Source organism: Morone saxatilis, unplaced genomic scaffold, assembly GCF_004916995.1.
Source record: "Morone saxatilis isolate NCDOM2014 unplaced genomic scaffold, NCSU_SB_2.0 Contig8, whole genome shotgun sequence".
In the NCBI taxonomy this organism is placed as follows: Eukaryota; Metazoa; Chordata; class Actinopteri; family Moronidae; genus Morone; species Morone saxatilis.
Genome location: NW_023340257.1, coordinates 25,153,132 through 25,168,828, shown reverse-complemented (window position 1 = coordinate 25,168,828; position 15,697 = coordinate 25,153,132). Strand labels below are relative to the sequence as shown.

At 42.7% G+C, this 15,697-nt stretch overlaps 1 protein-coding gene across 1 annotated transcript in view; it reads right to left on the bottom strand.

The window, feature by feature from the left end:
• Positions 1-11,282, bottom strand: part of LOC118341390 (alpha-actinin-4-like) — a 56,832-nt gene extending 45,550 nt beyond the window's left edge. The window contains exon 1 of the mRNA XM_035679637.1: positions 10,875-11,282. Within this exon, the coding sequence (XP_035535530.1) occupies positions 10,875-11,000 (126 nt within the window). The 5' untranslated portion in view covers positions 11,001-11,282. The remainder of the gene's footprint in view (positions 1-10,874) is intronic.
• Between the last annotated feature and the right edge of the window lie 4,415 nt (positions 11,283-15,697).

Sequence of the window (15,697 nt, the reverse complement as noted above, 5' to 3'; positions counted from 1 at the left end):
CAGCAGCAGCAGCAGCAGCATGTGGATCAGCTGTCTTCTCAGCTGCGTAAACTGGCAGTGAACCTGCAGTAAGCATTTATCATCCATCTGTCTCAGCTCTCTGCACTTCTCTGCTTGTCTGCATGCGGGTCTAAATGTAGTCTTACATTTACGGGCTGCAAAATCCCCCCAAAAACATCTTTGTCTGCTTGCATCTTGATTTGATCTCCTTGTTTTCTGCAAAAAATAATCGAGATCATATCGTCATCGGAGCTCACAGGAAGCCGACAGAAGAGCAGAGCAAATACATTCAAATACACAAATGTTAAGGCTCTTAAAATCATTATTGAATGTTTGCGTGTGCTCTGGTTGATTCTTTGTTGTTGTTTTTGTTTTTTGTGCTTTAAATCTCCAACAGAAAAACTAGACCTGATCGTCCATCCCATGTGTCTCTCTGTAAAAGCTCCAGGCCTATAGTCTCTGAGGGACCTCCTCTGAACTACCAAAGAAAAAAAAACAGATGGAAGTTGTGAACAGGCCCCAGGCTGGTCCTGGAGATGCCTGACCAGAAATATATGTGTTGTAGGATATAAATATATATCGTGCAATACAGATAGAAGCTCCAGAGCTCAACTGCTAAACCACACAGACACAGAAACAATTTGGCATTGCAACACCAATGGCCAGAAAACACACCGGCCAAGCCCTAAAAATAGCAACGTACACTCCAGTTATCCTCTTTTGTCCACGCCTGTTGCCTTAACGACTCTGGCAAAGACAGAGAGGCTCATAGAGAAATGCAAGAGAAGAAATAAATGTGGAGAGTCAGAGAAGGAGAGCAAGAGTGTTGCGTGGGATTATCTGGTGAGCAGAGCGTCCTTGCTATAAATGAGAGCAGAGGAACCTGAAGGCCAGGCACAATCAGTAAATATTTAATGCTGCTGTAATGTGCACTAAAAGCAGCGCAGGCTCCACTGATACCCCACTGATACCCACTGATACCCCACTGGAATGTGTCAGCTTCTGGTGCACAAACCCGGAGAGAACGTTCCCAATTAAACTTCACACAAGTTAAAAAGTCTTCATTTTAGTCAGTTAGCACATTTGAACATTCATACAGCATACTGCTGATTAAATATTGTCAACATTTTAATAGGCGTTTAAATGTGCGCTTTCAAATACCAGATGTTCTTCTAGCAGGAAGACCTGTAGCATTCAGGAAGTGATTTTATGTTTCTGGTTGGTTGAGCATAACAGAAGAAAACATGATTTGTTGGCATTAACTGATCATTTCTAAATAATGAAACGGAAAAGACATCACCGTAGACTTTATATGTCTTCAGTTAATTCATTGTGTTGTCTGTATATTAGAGTGTGTGTGTGTCTTTTAAATAACTGTATGAACACTATCCACTGGGTTTGCATGCATGTATGTGTCTTAGCAGGCCTCTCCTCTTCACCTTTACCCAGTGCCCCAGTTTGAAAGCTGTTAAATAATAAAACAAGAAGCTCACTGAGGAAATCAGAGACAGACACACACACACGGTCTGTTTGCCCCGTCTTCACATGTGTTCGGTTTTAAAAGCCACTACGATTGATGTAGGCATTTGTCTTGACACCACAAACACTAAGCGATGCCTACAGATCCCAGCAGCCTCATCAGGTGATTTCCTGTCAGGGTCGAGTTCGGTTCACTTGCAGACTACCATCAAAAATATATTCATGCGCTCTTTTGGATAACTGTAAAGCAATTCTCTATGTATCTGTCCCTATCAAATAAAACTAAATGAATTCAAACACATTTTGGTACTAAAACGTATTGAGGTTTGAAACCCAACCCTTCGACATGCATCTCCTGCAAGGTAGCTCAGCATGTCCAGAGGCTAACATATGCGTTTCCTTTTCAGGTGGGGGCCAGAAAAGGCTTGCTGTGATCATAGTTGTGTCTGGTGAAGAACAGCAGTCTGTTCAGTGGGTCTGGAGCTGCTGCAGCTGTACGACGATCAGACTGTGAGGTAGACGAGTGTGGCATGCGGCAGCTACGGTGCTAAACCCCTGATCCAGCCAAACATCCCCTCCAGATGTCTGCTCTGTGTGAGTGAGTGAGTGAGTGAGTTGAGTGATTGTGTGTGTGTGTGTGTGTGTGTGAGTGGTGAGTGTGTTGTAGAAGCCCCAGGATGTAGCGTGAGGCCTTACCGGTCAGAGCTCACTTTGTTACCAGACTTAGCAACGGCTGTTTGTTGTCACACTCTCCCTCGTCTCCTCCTTCGTCTTTTTCTACCTCCCTCTCTCACTCACACACCCACCCCAGAGGGAGAATAACCAGTCTAGGTGTGGCCATGTATGCATCCATCGAGCTTTATTCTAAAGAACAATATTATGAGAAGAACCCTGTCTGCTAATCCAATCAACTCTTTACTGATTCGCTATCAAAAACTATAGTTTTTATTCTACACGTTTTCTATTTTAATAGTAGATAAGGTAAAAACCTCTTCTCCCATTCATTTCTTATGGGAGATTAGAACTTCTATTGGTGTTGTTTATGACAATAATTGTAAGAAATACATGCTTTCAGACTGAAGGTCAGTGTCTCTGGTTGTAATCTGATCTTAATGCCTGTGATCACCTCTGTCCAGCCCGCACTCTTAATTCACTATACTATAATGTGCCTACAAGCATCGTTCCCCACCCTCCTATTCATCCTAGATGTGTGTCAGATCTGGATGTAATCTGGTCATGTGAGCTGGATGTAATCCCTGGGTGAGTGGCGTTGGTGATGTGGGTGAGGTGGGTGAGGTGGCCCGTCCCACTGACAGATGTTGCTGCGCAGCCACGTGGGCCTCCAGAGGACGACCAGATTGAGGACAACCTCAGACAGTGTGAACAACACAGGCAGCAACATGTGCTGACATGACAAGGTTTGTTCCACACTGAAATGGAAGCCAGTTAAAAAGTGTGTCTTCATCAGAGTACAAGCGTACTGACAATAATAAAAGCAGCAGGGGCAGAAATACCCTGACCTTTAGGCTCTGCTGTGGGTCAATCTCCAGAATCACTGGATCCTACATTTCCCATATAGCATCTTACATATCTCTCAAAACTAACCTTTATGTAAGACTTGACAAATATCCTTCAGAGCCACAGAAGACTGTACAACAGTGTGCAGGCTGCGTAGTGCTCCCTGTGACCAGTTAACTGACCTTAAAGTGGATAAAACCACTGAAGTCCCCGTTAATGTCTGCAAACAGAACACATTAAACAGATCCACAAAACTGTGAAGAGTTTTGATCTAAGTCGCAGCAGTGTTAGGTCTGTTTCATACAATGTGAAAGGAGGAAGCTTTTAAATGTAGACCACAATTAGCTCTTTCCATGCAATAATGAAATAACACCAACAATACATTAAAGTGTGAACACATGAACTCACACATTAACAACCACGTACACCAAAAGCCTTTTATAATGCATTGAAAAAAGGATGCTAATGCTGTCCACACATCTATGTATAGCCTCCAGCGCATGAAATAAGTCGCTGCCTTCGCCTCCCTTACAGTAGAACTGCTGTGAGCTGTTTGAAATAGCAAAAGTGAGAACAGGGTTTTGCTTCTTGTTCCATTTTTCTGATCAAATTTTTATTGAATTCTAACTCTCACTCTCTCTCAGGTGCAGAATGATAGCAGAGCTCTGAAGTGCTGTTTCCAAAAATACAGAGCCCTGCAGAGCGCCGTGGTTCAGAATACAGAGGCTGCAGCCTCACAGAAACATGCATGAACGTTATCTGCACTCTTAAGCCATGTAGACAGAGGAGAGAGATGCAAGGGTAAGCAAAGATATTCTGAGGTAGATAACAGGATGCACAGCACTGGCTACATTTTATACTGTCATCTTTCAGAATGAATGCAACGGCCAAGCTTCATTTATTCACATCTTACAGCCCTCACTGTCACAATCAAGACTTCCACACAAAGGGTTTTACATTACTGCCTTAAACAAATGTTCACTGAAAAACAACCTGCAGAAAAATCTACTGCAGTGAGCTATGAAGTTCTTTATTTTTTAGCATAAGTAGAGCTCAATTAGACACCTACAAAGAGTGGAGGTGTGAGGTGAGGTTACTGTAATCTTTCCATTTAAACACTGCTGAGGTGTTTGGTTTATGAGGAACTTGCTAAAAGCAAACGTTGAACTGCAGCTTTGTCTTTTTCATTATATTACTGTTTTCAATATGTTCCTCAGTTTATTTCCCTCTCTGTTAAATGGACCATATATGATGATGAAAACAATAAGTTAGCAGTAGGTGCAGACGTGAGAAGGGCCTGTGTTTGTTTAAGTGCACAGTGTTTACCGGCAGCCTCAGGCGCACAAACCCACAGCTATGTGACTGCTGGAAAACTAGAGGGCAAAAAACCTCAACCCCCCCACCCCTCCCCAAGACCCATAATATAATGGTGCCCCCACTCTTCACACACATACGCCACACCTAAACACACATCCTTTTCTTCTGCTGCTTTCCTACAAACAACCCCCTCCACAACAAACACACACACACACACTCAAAAACATTAGAACACACACATTGACACAATCTAATAATGTACCCAGAACCCAAGGTGGTGTCTTCAAACTGCTTGTTGTGTTCAACCACTATACTATATACTATATTTTAACCAACTGTCTCAGCACAAAGAGCCCCTCTGTGTCTCAGTATTCTTCTGAATGATGCAAATATAGCAGTGTACTTTACTACCAATTGTTTTCCTACACAATGGCAAATGCATCAAAGAGCTTATTTACAAAAAACTCAGTATATTCCTTTAAATCCGTCTGTGGAGGATACACTTGGAGGACACATGAAGGGGGGGGGGTCTGAGCTTCAAGCTAAAACCATCAACATGTATACTGGCACCCAACCAAAAGGAAATTCTTAGTCCCCATTGTTGCCAATTTCAATTCATCAGAGGGAAATGCCATTTACTAATCCTCATAACTATGCACAATAGCCAAGACGTAAGCTTGTGTGAACACAGCCACAATTAGTGGGAGAGCTAAGGTTATGTCAGCCATACACTCAATCCGGGGGTTCGTGGCTTCTATGACATTCAGATGCACCCAAGTCCCCCTCTCTCTGCCCCAAAACGCGACGCCTTCCTCACACACAAAGAGTGGGAGAGAAACAGACCGTAAAGAAATCTCTTTGAAAGAGAAACACATTAGGCTCCACCACCTCTCACACAGGCCTGCAGCCAACCAATGTCAACAGCAGCCCTGAGCTGCACGGCACGCTACCATCTCTGACTGACTGGACCGTGTGTTTCAGTCTGCACTTTGAACTCTGCTGCACTAGTAGACATAAAGCAAATGTTTCCAAAGTGCAATCAATCACAGGGTGGTGAAGTCTAAAAACATTTCTGCAAACAAATATTTGGAGCAACGATTGGCGCCATGACTTCCGCCACATCATAACCGGCTGGAAATTCTCGCTTCCCCCTGCAAGCACCCTCTGCCTCCGAGGAGGATTCTCCCTCTCCTCTCCACCGCACACACCACATCTGCAATCCTGCAAACCCCAACTCTTTTTTTTTTTTTTCCTGTAGGGCAAAAAAACAGGATACCCCGCCCCCCTTTAGTAAAAAGCCCCCCTCCCACTGGCCTAGCAGGCTATAATGGGCCACCAAAGGAATGTTTCCCCCTGCATGCTCTCTCACCGCCGCCAATGGCAGAACAGAGAGAAAGAGCGAGGGGGAAACAGAGAGGGGTTACATTCCTCTCTGCTCTGTCCTCTCGCTGGCTGGCTGTCTGCTTGACTGACTGGTTCGTTGTTTAGGTCCACAAGCTGATTCTGGATCACGGTCAGCTGAGGCGGAGGGCTTTCCCACAGCTGACCTGGAATCAGCTGGCTCTCATGGAATGGCTACACTTCCATTATCTCGCATCCCAAAATGTCTGCAGACATATAGTGTTACGACTGAAGTGCTAAAGTGTACTTCTTTAAGTGTGTTAAGTTCACACACATTTCCTGAAGAGGAGGCTGAAGGTTACGGCGGTGTTTCCCCTTCAGTTTCATTCTTATCAAACAGGAAGGGGAAGGAACATGTAACTGGATCATGACGACTAGCGCTTCAACTGATTTTCATTATCAGTTCAATGTACAATTACTTGATTGATTACTCTGTCAAATGTCAGACAATGCTAAGCAGCAACATATTACTTTTGAGAAGCTGAAAAACGTTAAAGTTTGGCATTTTTGCTTGAATTGTGTTAGGGTCAATTAAAATGTCCACTTTTGTAACAGGAAGTCTTCATTTTTGTTCTCTGGATACCCACAATCATCAAAAAGACCTCATTTCAGGTGTCTGAGCTTGCACAATGCGTACATACACACATACATACAGTGTGTGATAGAGATGAAACTGACCTATTGTTCAACACTGTTCACCTGAGGCAGACAAACCAAACCAGAATCAACTGTATTACAGACAGCAGAACTCTGATATCTGCTCAATGATAAAAGCTTTAATTCAACAGGAGAGTAGATTCCTCTCGTACACACCACACCCCAATCAGGTTGATCCTGCTACACAATCAGCCAATCACACACACACACACACACACACAGACACACACACACACAAATCGACAGACAACCAATCAAAGCGCCTGCTCCTTTAATTCTCTACAAACAGAGCATTGTCTATTGTTGTTAGGGAGCGGGCTTTTTAGTCGACCTTCCTCAAACATTTTCACTTCATTCTTTTAACTGTTGTTTTGGAACAGCGAGGCAGGCAGAGTAGAGATGATGGTGAATGCATTGTTTGATCCATTTGTCCATCTGAGAAAATGTCACTGACAGCTCGTCCTGAGCCAACCCGGGCCATCTGAAGCGGCTCCGCCTGCCTGCTGCCAGCCAGTCACACAGAAAGCATGTGAAAGTGGGCGACAAAAGAACAAACTAACATTGTGTCCAGCTGCCCACCTTGGCAGTAATAGAAAAAAATCTGTGTGTGAATGTGTTGTGTTGCAAGTCTGGGCACTAGTGGGGTGTGTCAGGGAAGCTGGCTACAAACAACTTCAGGCTGCTTACTGTGTGATGAGGTCCAACAAAGCTGCAATTATTAAGCATCGGAGTAGAAAAAAGGAGATTTCTTGTGTGACAGAGACAAATATCGGTGTGTTTAAAGAAAAAATAAGCTCTGACAGGCTGTGTAAAAATCAGGAAAATGACTGCGAGTTACATCAAATGATGCCGTCTACCTCCGTATCTTTCCATCGGTTCCAGCTGTTAACTGTAAAGTCTGTTCAGATGTGTGCTCGTGTCACAGTCCAGCCTCAATCCCTTCTGTGCAAACAGAATGACGGACTGAGTCGGCTGTCAGCATAGGAAAATGAAGACCGATAACCATCACTGAGTGACCACAACTGATTCTGCCACTGTAACCTGCTGATTTGTGAGTGTAAATGTTCCACATTTGCTGCCACACTCCTGATACGAGCTAAGGGAAGGGAATACGAAAAAAATCTTTTGTTTCTGGTGGCACGTCTGTTTCTGCAAATAGCCAAATTGCTCTGATTTGCATGCCTGCACTTACACATTTGCATGAGTTACATTTTTTAGAATCTAGTGATTTATCTTTTTTGTGAATGAACAGAACGCAGCTGCATCGGATGAGAAAGGTGGGACGTGTTCTAATTAATCTGATTTCAAACGTCACCAGCGTTGCCAACTGCTCTGGGCCCTTTGGCTTGTGTACTTTACTGCTTTCCTTGTTAGCTCATCCTCCCACCTCGCTGTACTTTCGCCCTGCCTCATGACAGGAGAAATATGTGCAACCTAACTGTCGCTGAGAAGCTGGATTTGCATGCACCGCCTGCCACACTGCCCAGAGTTACAATAAAACCTCTGGTAGCGTCACTGCGTACTTCGACATGTTTCAGCGTGTGGTGGATCCGAGAGCAGTGAGAAAGACTTAATAACATGTTTGTCAGGCGAGGAGCGTCGCCTGTAACAAAGTGCAGTTAGCTGGACCCAGCTGGGCGCAGTCCAGGTACTCTGGGGTGTTGAGAAATTTTGCTCAAAATACTAAATGGACAACAGGAAACACACTGCAAAGACAAACCTCTGCTTCAGCCAAAGAAACACAGATTCACTCAGTACAACTCTGGGAAACTTTGAATTTTATTCAAATAGAGCGAACAAAGTAAAATCCTGACTGCTGCCAAATGTCTTATTTTAAGCATTGTCATCCATCTTTCCACCTGTATTTGTCTTTTTTTGTGTGTTTACTGAACAGATAAAGACAGATGAGAGTGCACTGAACTGTTAACACAAGCAGATAGAGTCCTAATCCTCGAGGTGTCCTCATGGCTCCACTAGGTGCAAACTAAACATCTCCAGTGTTCTGGGTTCAAATGTAAACGGAGGCCAACTGTCACATGTCAAAACCAAAAGATCCTGAGCATTGCTGTCTTTTTCCCCTCTTGTATTACTCAACTGAATAAATGTGCAGAAGTCAGCATGACGGAAAACTCTGCCTCCGACAAAACACTCCTGTTTTTGACCTCTCACTCGTCACACACACACACAACAAGGACAAACCCATTCCCACACTCATTAAATCCACTTCTCTCTTCATATTCCTGCGGGAGGCATTTGCTCACTTTTGCGCAATAACTGGCACAGTGAGCGTGAATACACCGCAGGAATTTGCCCTTGGTTCCCCCGCCTCACCGGGGCCGGCACAGCTCGAGCTTGGCAGGGGAGCATGTCCCCAACCTGCACTGCTCCCAATCAACCAAACACCTATCAGCCTCTGCTGATGAGTGAAGAGGAATGGAACTCAGCCCAGGTTTTACACAACAAGCCTCGCTCTTTAATGATTGGTCGGGTAGTTCTTCTGTTTGAAGGAACTTTGACCTCTGTGATCTCTACACAAATATGCAGAGAGTCCCCACAGCAGTGAAGGACCGGGCCCTCCAGGTCTGATGCTAATCAACAGCAGGAATGTCTCACGTTGACAGCTATAATGCTGAGTGGCCTAATAAAAATGCACCATTCAATGCTCGGCATGCTGTCACACCACCACAAAGTATGCCAGTCATCTGGCTAGTTAGTGAATAAGATAGGGTGCGTAGTCTGGTTAGCACTGCACACCCTCTCAATCATTCCACACTGTTAGGCAATGGCTGTTCACCTTCATCATACTGCCTCTGCTCTGCCTTATGAGGATTCAGAGGGTCGGAAAGAGTCCCCATGCTGAATCTGTGTGACACATTTGTTCTAGCAGGCATAATCGTTGAGCATAGTGAACGCCTAAAGAGGGAACACTGGGTAAAAACAACAAGGTCACCTTCTAGTGAATATTAGTGGATGGCTTTCATTGCCATCCTAAAGGGGAAATTGCACACAGGTAGCCAAAGTATTACAAGAAGCAACATTAGCACTGATTGGAGCGCTTAGAGGATGAGGAAGTGAGGATGGAGAGCTGATGAAGATGAAGAGTGCTTGTTTTAAATAAATAAAAAAGGTCCAATGCTGCGTAAATGTTAATGACTGCTGATGGGTTAGGGGGGATGACGAGTAGCACGATTGTTATTCCGATGCTGAACGGTGGCGATGACTGGCGTAGTCAAAGAACGCGCGGGGGGGGGTTATTTGGTGTCTAAATATTTATGTAGAATATTACAGTAGCTAAAAATCTGCAGCAGAGTAAGTGGGCGTTGAGTTGTGTGCAGTAAAAGGAGTGTGGATACAGAAAGGTGCTCTGGGAATAACAGGAGCATAGGTGTGACTGTCACACCAGAGACAACAATACTCAGCAAATACAGCAGGTGTGCTCAGCTTAGCACTGCTCATGACAGCGGCCTCGTTTAATCTGAACACCTAGGTGCTGCACATGTGGTTTTGGTGTGTGACTTCACAGGACCTGTCAGACCAGCAGTGTGTGTCCCTGGATGTACAAACCAGTCAGTAAATGTGTTATATGGTTTTATCTCGCTGTACTGTTTCAGATTTCTGGCTGCTTTAAAGGGGAAAAAAAGAAAAATGGCTGTAAATCTTCAAATACTCTGAAGAAAAGTTGCCAACCATGTGAGGAATTCCACCAGAAGGCCATTAGTTAGAATGAAAATCCAACCTGCCAAGAGTTGAGTGTGGCAATACAAAAAACTAAAAACCCCTGACTGCTGGTTTTCAATACAAACAGGATTAAATGCGGATATAATGAATCACAGCAGCTTTACAGTTAAATGCTGTGTGTATCGGCCTGGAGCACCGCGGTATCGGCCCGCTCTTCCTGTACACAGCAGTCTTATCGGCCTCCAGGCAGCCAGGTCAGCTGGGACAGGACTGCTCGATAAGGCGCTAAAGCCTCCAGAAAAAAACACCCTTCACTCGCTATTTTAAGCCCCGAATGTCAAACAATCACAATTCGGATTTTTCTGCAACAATGTGGCGCCCTGTTTCCGCTCGGGGAGGGAAAAAAGTACCGGGAAAAAAAGCTATAAAAAAATTCACCCTTGAAGGAGTGAAAGCAGCAGCTAATGCTGGACACACAGCCGGATACTTTAACATTTACAGAGGGAAGAGGGGCAGGAGGAAGAGGAGGAGGAGGAGGAGAAAGCAGCATTTAATCAGAGGGGAATGAAACAGCTTGACATTGAGGAGAGCCTCGGGACGGGCGAAGAGGAGAGACAGGCTGGGAGGAAGAAAATGGTTGGTATAAAGTGGGGCACTGGGAGCAGCTGCGGGCTTTATGGAGCCAAACCGAGGCCCGCACTCGGTCCCTGACCTCCACTCCCCATCCCATCCCTCCCCTGCCATTTTCTTTCTGCCCGCCGCCTCCTCCTCCTCTCAGCCCCGGCTCGACTCGGCCCAGCTGGGCCCGACTTTGGTTCCCTTACCTTCCTCTGCTGTTTCTCCCAGGCCGGGTCCAGCAGAAGGTCCCGGTCCCAATCATTCTCTTGCTCCATGTATGTCTGAACCCCGCCTGCCGAGGATTGGTTATTGGCAGCGTGATAATCTACCATGTCAGCCGAACGAAACCTGAGTGCGCCACAGAGAGACTGCCAGGAGTCGGGGAAACGTAGAAAAACACAAAATAAAGAATTGGGGTAAAAAAAAAGCAACGACGGCCAAAAATCAGAAAAGGTGGGACGTGGAGGGATACACGACCCAGGGAAGAGTCCTTCTTCTCTCGCCGCTTTCAGCACTGAGTGTGTGTTTTTTTAATGTGATGAATATCCGGCGTGTGCAGTCACACAATCCCCGCTGCTGCTGCGAGAAGAAAAGCTTTCCCTGTGAGCTGAGGGGCTGCTGGGAGGAACCGGCCGCTCCTACAGGCTGCAGCAAGCTGCACGCAGCGAGCCGCGGCGGTTCCGGTGGGCCCTTTCAGAGTAAAGCGTTGTGCTGCTGGTGCGTGGTTTCACTTTATTGGCCGCAAAACTACAAACCTGCATAAATACCAGTTAAAGTCTTTTTCTGACTGTTTGTTTCGTCAGTTTATACCGAGTTTATGACGCAGGGTGTCTTTTTTGTCTTTCTCTCTTACAAAAATGTTTTTTAAATAATAACACAAACATAAGCAAACAAATTACTTAATTACTTACTATGTTCAGTAGTCTATGTTCTGCTTTGGTATGCAGAATAGCTCAAATATAACTTTACACCAACCATTAAAAGACAGGCCCTTATCACTTGTAGACTGTAATAATATACAGAATATACACATATAGGCCTATATATTTTTTATAGGAGCAAAAGTACGAATGTTATATAACCTTTTAGCTACAGTAGTTATATCCCTACTTGGGAGGCCTAATATCAAATACACTGGATCCATTTATAGATTTAACTGTTTCTATTAACAGAAACCTTAAAAACAAAAATAAGAAATATATTTAATCAATTTGTAACTTCTCCCTCGAAGTTATGATATTTTGTTTTGAAAGCGCCGTCGCTTCCTGTGCTGTGTGAATGTGTGTGTGGTGTGTGTGGACTGACACACCTGCTCTATACGCCCAGACAGCTCATTAATATATTAATATTCATCACATTTGAACGTGAGCTGCTAAAATAAGGAAACATTATAAATGTAAAATAAAACGATGGAGCAGTGTGTGTGTGTGTGTGTGTGTGTGTGTTCCTCTACTGTTAACATTATGTTTAACCAATCAGCAAACCAAACTTCTGTTACAGATATAATTATTCTTTAACTTCGAGGGCAAGTACAAACAGGCACATTTATAAAGTTTCATATTCTACTGATTTAAGACATTTTATTTTGTAGGCAAACTGATATTTGCCTTAAAGGGCCAGACCACCTACAATTCATTTGTACAAACTCATTACACTTCACAGCATTCTGCAGACCATGCTGCTGTGTTACACACATTTATCTAATTTCTTGCTCCTGGCAGCCATTGTTTTCCATTAATTTGTGTACACAGTGGAAATGGAGTAAATTAAATAGTTTTTTTATTCTGTTAAATTTCATTGTGGCATGATGTGATAATACTGAAGATCATTGAAATCGATCTCCGTTGAAGCTTCAGTACAATGAAGGTAATGTAACTTAACTTCACAGAGTTTGTGTTTACACAACTTGAGCAAGATTCATTCGTTTTTTAATTTATTGTATGAAAATAACCTGTTTAAATTAAATTAAATTAAATTAAATGAATTAAACACCCCCAACAGTGGCCTGTTAATCTAAATCTAAATATGTATAGCATGCATTTGAAAATGCTCAACTAGTGCAAGTGTGAACATAATTTAAAGTAAGGAGCTAAAACACCAGCGTTGTCCTTTAAGATGCAGAGACAGTATGTTGTGTATTCTAGTTAATTTGAAGTAAAAAAAAAATGATGATAATAATGAAAAAATACTGAGCTCCAAGTCAGATTATTCAGTGGACGACTGCTCATTTCTGAACTGTTGTTGATAACAGAATAACATCTGCTTCATATCAGGTAAATGTGGTTAAATATGTTAATATTCATAAGTAATCAAAAACATTTAACAATAAATGCTCAATAACAATGCACTATACATATATAAAATATTACATGTAGTTTTCTTTTCTTTTTTAAAATAAATAAATCCCATCACTTTTACTTACTTTATTAATATTAACCTCATATCAGTCAAAACATTAGTGTCACCTCACATATCAATTAAACTGCTAATTGATCTTTAATTTGTTTACATAAATTCATCAGATAAGTTCAGAGAGGAGAAGAACAGTAACCATCGTGTGAGACGACACATGTCCAGTGAAAGAAGAGGAAGAGATCCAAGTGAACATTTCTCGCCAGAGTTAAAGAAGCCAGAAGGAAACATGGTTTCTCTTATTGAGGTGGACAAACGCCCAGAAACAGACACATTTTAGATATAAGTACAAATATGGTTTAATCGGATGTTTAATTCAGATTCAATGTCCTTGATTATTCTCCACTTTTAAATCTTTGATATGTATGACGTCAAACAATCTCCAGTGTCTCGGCCTCCTCTCATAATGAAAAAATGAACTGAGAAGGGGAAATGAATCTTTGGTAGTTGATTCATGTCCGGCCTGTGACCATCAAAGGGTTCATGATGTAATTCGTTTGAGAACCACTGACCCAGAGCTCTGACACTCATAAAACACAAAGGCCTGAGTTGCGGTTTGATCCATTACATCTGCCGAGTGAGGTGCAGGCCGGTGTGGAGGGTGACTGTCCTGCCTGCAGGAGCCACCTACAGAAGTAGGTCATGCTCAGGCTGTCCTGGTCGATTAGCGTCACTGCGGCAGGGAGCAGCATGCAGACCGAAGCAGGACCATGCCTCAGCTTTGATGTTGTCATGTGATGCCATATAGTGCGGCTCTGCTACTAACAGCTCTGTGATTGGCCACAACAGGCCTGAGTCATAATTACAGTCTGAGTCTGGGCTCATATGAATGGACTGTTTATGTTTTTTAAAGAGGGGCTGAACAAAGAGAAGTTGAGTCCTGAATATAGCTGGGGACTTTTACACAGGGGGTGAATGCTGAGGCACAAAAACTCAATCACTGTTTGGTATGTGAGCAATACATTCTCATAGTTTGTATACAAACAACATTTTTATGTAATTTTATAAAAAGTGACAACGATATTTTCAGTTGTTAAAGACTTAAAAGCAGGGCTCTCAAACTGCTGGCTGCGGGCTATTTCTGGTCCTCCATCTCCCTCCCTCTGGCCCATGACGTGATGTCAAAAAGATATGGCCCACAGGATTGGTTTTTTTAAAATAATATTGTCTTGTTGGCGCTACACAAATAAAATTTAATTTAATTGAAGTGGCCCTCCTATAAGAGGACAATACCAACAGTGTCCCCAAGCCGATTTGAGCTTCAGACCCCTGACTTAAATTAGTTTGAAAATCAGGGTCAGTTTTTGGAAACACTTTTCATTGACTAACTACTACTCAACTACTCTCTACCAAAGAAATAGTCCCATTGAAAGATGTCTACAGTGAGTTCTGTTGATATTATCAGGTGTAACAAGGACACTATATCTGGAGAAAAAAAAGGTGCTTCTTGTAAAATATTTCTATTTTATTTTAAGTCAGGAGGGTTACAAATTAAATTAAAATCTCCTCCACTGATCTGAGGGTAGCAGTAGATATTCAGAGACAGATATCTCAAACCTGGGCAAATAAAAACAAAAGATATCTGCGTGGACACATACCAGTTGAGGCAAAATATGTTGGGTTTTTTATTTCATGTGATTTTTGGGTGAACTTACCCTTTATGTTCAGGTTCTGGTCTGGATTTGTAAAAAAAAATGTTAAGACGCTAACCTAACCTAGCGCACGCAGTCCGTAATATCTGGACCATATAGTGAGGATGCTTTTATTTTAATATAAATAAGTTAATGTGGAATAACAAAGGAAGGAGAGAGCAAAGAAAACACTAAAAGAGTGTGAGATAAAAGAGAGAGCTACAGGAAGGCAGACAGTGTGTTGGGGTGTGGCTGATGTACGAATATCACATGCCACCCTAAAAGTCAGTTTAAACCAACACAACAGTAGCACAACAGGATATTGAACACACAAACACACACACACACAACCTCTGGTATTTGTATATCTGACTGTTCTCACTTTAAAGAATGATGCTGAAAGACGGATATTTACACATACCAGAAAGAACAGAGGGTCATTTCTCAAAATATCCCCTGTGGCTGGGGTCACTGCTCACACAGACCCTGTAGAACGGTTGCAAAGAAGTCCTAGGCTAGTATAAATAACTGGTTCAGATTGTTTCAGTCATGGCCTGAAAGGAGGAGAAGGAAAAGGCCACATGATGTGGAATTCAGTAAAAGTTCAACAAAACATCTGTGACAGAGTTTCTGAGGTCAGCGGGAGAGATGAGGGAGTCGATCTTATTCATGACACAACCAGATGACTTACATATTTAAACAGAACATAGACGACAGCACATAAATTTTAATCAGCGTTTTACAAATGAATGTGGTACAAAAGTGAAGGGAGCTCACTGGAAGGTTGTTTTCTTATTTTATTTATTATATATATACTTATTTGTGTGTATTTGTAACCTTTATATATCCTGTTGACCATTCTTTGTTCCTAAAATCTCTAATCTTAGCAGAAACACACACAAAAACACATTATTCAATTGTAATAATTATAATATATATATATATATATATATATATATATATATATTAAAAGCTTAGTGTGTAAC